The sequence below is a fragment of the Lepidochelys kempii genome, chromosome 20 (genome assembly GCF_965140265.1).
Source record: "Lepidochelys kempii isolate rLepKem1 chromosome 20, rLepKem1.hap2, whole genome shotgun sequence".
NCBI classification, from domain to species: Eukaryota; Metazoa; Chordata; order Testudines; family Cheloniidae; genus Lepidochelys; species Lepidochelys kempii.
This window is the reverse complement of record NC_133275.1, coordinates 5098180-5102538: the sequence shown is the minus strand read 5'-3', so window position 1 is coordinate 5102538 and position 4359 is coordinate 5098180. Positions and strand designations below refer to the sequence as shown.

General features: G+C 46.3%; 1 protein-coding gene across 1 annotated transcript; it reads right to left on the bottom strand.

Annotated features, from left to right (window-relative positions):
- Positions 1–544: 544 nt before the first annotated feature.
- LOC140901037 (protein maestro-like) lies at positions 545–4106 on the bottom strand. The gene is made up of 5 exons (XM_073319204.1): positions 3963–4106; positions 2610–2792; positions 1572–1727; positions 940–1074; positions 545–658 (listed from the first exon to the last, which is right to left on the bottom strand). Exons 1-5 carry the CDS (start codon positions 4104–4106, stop codon positions 545–547), a joined length of 732 nt encoding a protein of 243 aa, XP_073175305.1.
- Positions 4107–4359: the final 253 nt, after the last annotated feature.

Sequence of the window (4359 nt, the reverse complement as noted above, 5' to 3'; positions counted from 1 at the left end):
GTGGGTGGGTCTGCACTTTGAGCAAGGGGGATCACTCCCAGTTCAATGGGACAGGCCCACACTACCTCGGACAGCGCTCGCATGCTAAAATTAGAATGTAGCTAAAGCAGCACGAGCAGTGGGAGGAGCTAGCCACCTTGAGAATCGACTTTGGGGTTTGGATGGGATCATACTTGGGGTGGTTAAACTTCCTCCTGCTCCTGCCATCGCAGCTACTCTCTATTTTTAGCACTCAGGGCTAGTGCGGGTATGTTTCATCAAGCTGGGAATTAGCCCCCCAGCTCCAAGTGTAAACATGCCCTATGAGACAGTGTCCCAGCCTCTACTACTAAATGACTGCACCGTGCTTTCCCTGCAACAATCCCAAAGCACTTTATAGCAAGTCATGATTTCCTCTGACCACCACACTGGAGAGGTAGGGATATTAACATCCCCATTTATGTATGGGAAGCTGAGGCATAGAGAGATTAATGGCAGCTCAGTGCTGCACAGTGGGATTTTTTTCTCTCTCCCTCAATGGGAATACCAAAAGGGACACTGGGCATCATCTCTCACCAGCTAACTTGACTGCAACTGCCCGGATCTCTTCCCATCTGCTAAAGAAGTACATGATGGTGCTTTTGTACAAGTTCTCCAGCAGCTCGGCATTCTCTTTGGCCTAGAGGAAATCAAGGACACATGAGCTCTCTCTGGCTAGAAGTGCCCTTTGACTGCCAGCACATGCTTTTACGAGCCACAGATAAATCAGAGAAAGAACAGGTGACTGGGTGGACGTGGGAAAAATGGGGATCTGTGGCAGATTTACATTTCCCATCACCCTCAGTCATATATCCCACTCTGACCGCTATTTCCATTACCCATCACACATCCCCCCCACACCTCTACACCACCACATACCACTCCAGTCAAGAATCTCAGACACTTCAACAGCTCACTCACAAGGTGTCTGCAAATGTCCACCTGGAGCTCTTCAGGCTTCAGCTCGGCTGTGCCATCAAGGTGTTCATTCATGGCAGTTTGGAGCCTCTTCAGTCCCAAAAACGGGACACAGAGGTGAAACGTAGCTCTGCATTCCTGAAAAAAAGGAAGCGTGTCACACCATTTAATTGTTCCCTACTGAGTGCTTTGGTCATTCAAAGGGAACTCATCTGCTTGACTGCTCATCTATTCTGGGATAAAAAGGGATTCATCTGGATGTAATTGGCAGAAAACATGCAGGAATGACTAATAGAGGGGAGAGCTTCCACTGCAACCTGGAGGTAGCATCAATGTCTTTTTGGAACAGATCTACCTACGAAAGCTGCTTCACCAGGTCTCTCTTCTGTTCTGGGGAGGCAGGGGCCTGGGGTGCAGAGACAGACAGGAAGAGAGAGCTGTCGGGCTCAGACCCATGACCTATCCTGGATTCTGGTGAGGCAGCCATGGACCAACCTGGCGGGAACTGACTCAGCAGGAGGGCAATGAACTGAGGGGGGAATTTGGGCCTCCAGAGCAGGCAGGAATAGCAGAGCTCCCCTGTCATTGGGAGGAAGATTCCTTTGGCTTAGTAAATAAGTCACTCTCGGTCTTACCACTGAAACCCTGGGGTTCGGGTCTTGCAGGTGCAGCAGAAGTGTGACCCAGCTCTGTCGAACCTGCTCGGCGAAATAGCCCTTCCATTTTCTTTTGGTCAGGCGGGCCAGGATGCCAAATAGGACAAAGGACCATAAACGAAGAGCATCATCCTCCTACAGCCAAGAAAGCCCCACAAGTTAGTAACTAAGGGACAATCGCATCACGAACCTCGCACAGCCATCTCTTCTACGCTAAAGTCGAGGGATTCCAACTACAGCTAGTCGGGAACACTTTCATGAACTAATTTTTGTTTCGAATTTGCTGATTCATCAAACTATTTTAGCGACAGTTCCATTTTGATGAAATTCCTCCAGAAGCTAGGCAGGGGTCCTTAGAAACCTGCCTGCTGTCTTGCCAGTGCACCCATTCAGCTCCCTGGAAGCCGATCTAGCAGGCTGACTGGGATCGTGGGCTTCCAAACCCCCAGCGTCTGGGACCCTGGCTCTCAAATTTGCAACTCCCTGGCACTTCTAGCTCCCACAGTTTCCTGGGTTCCCAGCACCGGGATAGTCTGAGAGCAGACTGCCCGGACCCAAGGCTTTCAATAGAGCTCGGCTAAGAAGAGGAATTCTGTTTCACAAAGAGTTTTGAAGTTTGGGGAGAGGGATTGCCACAAATAGGAACAAAACCAAAATTTGACATCTCAAAATTCTCTGCAAAACGGAATCATTCCAACCCTCTCACGTAGAAATGGTATAGAGCAGGCCCAATGCTCTCTATTGTACCTTGGAACCCCCTTTTCATGGTTATCTAGCTACCTAATCTAGTATTCAGACTTTCTTTGAGCTTCTCAGTGGCAAGAAAGAAGAACAGAAGGGGGAGACTGTGGGAGCAGGGATGTCATCCCCATCCTCCTAATGTTCTCCTCCTCCGTAAAACACCTCTCTTCCCTGGGGCCGAAACATCTCTTCACTCTGACATGAGCAATGCCCAGGGAGTAAGTGGAGTCTAATCAAGATCGCTTGAACTGGGGCTGGAGAGTTCTGGTCACATACGTTGTCAAAGTAGGTCCTGATCTCTTGGGTGAGGTCTCTGAAGGAAGAACCTATGTCCTTCTCTTTCAGTTCCTTCAGGACTTTGGCCACTGCTTTCATGCTCTCACCAATGACTTCAGAACTGAAAGGGTCACTTAAGGCCCTGATCAGGATGACCATAAGAAACTTCTTGTGCTTTTTCACCTGGACAAACATACGACATTAAAGAACACTGATCACTGATCACACTTCTAATACGTTTTCTTTAGCAGTTATGAAGCTGTGGGAATTTCATCGCCCTCTCCCACCCCCCGGAGACCTATAGCTATATTTCAGACCAGGTTCGAGCTACAATGAGCCAAACTTGGTGCCATAATACACCTGTGTCATCCTATTATTAGATTCCTAGTTACTTAGATTCCAAGGCCAAAAGGAACCCTTGTGATTATCCATTCTGACCTCCTGCATAACATTGAACTTCCCCGAAATAGTCTCTGTTGGAACTAGAGTGTATCTTTTAGAAAAACGTTCAATCTTGATTTTAAAATTGCTAGTGACAGAGAATCCACTACAACCCTTGGTAAATTGTTCCAATGGTTAATTAAAATTACCATTAAAAATCAATGCCTTATTACCAGTCTGAATTAGTCTAGCTTCCTTTTCCCCCATTGAATCTTCTTATACCTTTGTTTGCTAATGGGAAGAACCCATTCTCAAAATGTGTTCCCCATGTGAGTAGTTCTAGACTGTCCTCAAGTCACTCCTTAACCTTCTCTTTGTACAGCTAAATAGATTGAGCTCCTTGAGTCTATCACTAGCGGTATCTTTGCCAATCCTTTGAGAATTCTTGGGACTCTTCTCTGAATCCTCTCTAATTTATCAGCATCCTTCTTCAATTGTGGACACAGCATTCCAGCAGTGCTCACATGAGTGTCATATTCAGAGGGAAAAGAACTTCTTTACTCTTAGTCAAGATTCCTCTCTTTATGCCTCTAAGGATCATTTCAGCCCTTTTGGCCACAACTTCGCATTGGGACACCTTATGTTCAACTGATTCTCTGCCATGACTCAAGTGGTTTTCAGCATCATTGCTTTTTGGGATAGAGTCTCTCATCCTGTAAGTATGGCCTGCATTTTTTTTGTTCCTAGATGGAGACATTTACACATGGTCATATTAAAGTGCACAGATTGTTTGCTTATGCCCAGCTTAGCAAAGGATCTAGCTTGCTCTGTATTGACTGCAAAGAGGTTACTCGGGTATGTGAGAGAGCAGAATTTGGCCTAGTGCATTGTGTGCAGCCTCTGTAAACTCCGAACAACTATTTTCCTTGGTTTCTCTCGTTATGCTGCATTCTAGTCAGTATTCTCTCTTACCTTCTCAGGCGCCCCATAGACTATATTTCCCAGGCCTCTTACAGCCATCTGCCGGACAATGCTGTTCCTATCATGTGACTTTTCTTCCAAGATGTGTAAGACTGGCTTAAGGAACTTCTTCTCCCTGAGCATGGGATCACTCATTAGCTGAAAGAAAATCAACCTGTCCATTAGCCCCAATATGATCATTAAGATTGGGAATAGAATTTGAGCAGACATGTCATACACTAAAAACAACAAGGAGTCCTCCTACAGCCCCAGTCTTGAAGATACAGACAAATATGGCTACCCCTCTGATACTTGGCACATAATACACTGTAACACAAATGAGAAATTCCACACAAATGAGACAGGTCTACAAAACATGGAGCTTTCCTTTTGGGCACTAGAATGGGGA

What these genes read in the sequence shown, in the direction of transcription:
- LOC140901037 (XM_073319204.1), bottom strand. Translation starts at nt 4,106, where the DNA reads ATGAGTGATCCCATGCTCAGGGAGAAGAAGTTCCTTAAGCCAGTCTTA. An exon ending in TCAGGACCTACTTTGACAAC is followed by an intron (nt 1,728 to 2,609) that starts GTATGTGACCAG and finishes TCTTGGCTGTAG; the next exon opens with GAGGATGATGCTCTTCGTTT. An exon ending in CGAACCCCAGGGTTTCAGTG is followed by an intron (nt 1,075 to 1,571) that starts GTAAGACCGAGA and finishes CCTTTTTTTCAG; the next exon opens with GAATGCAGAGCTACGTTTCA.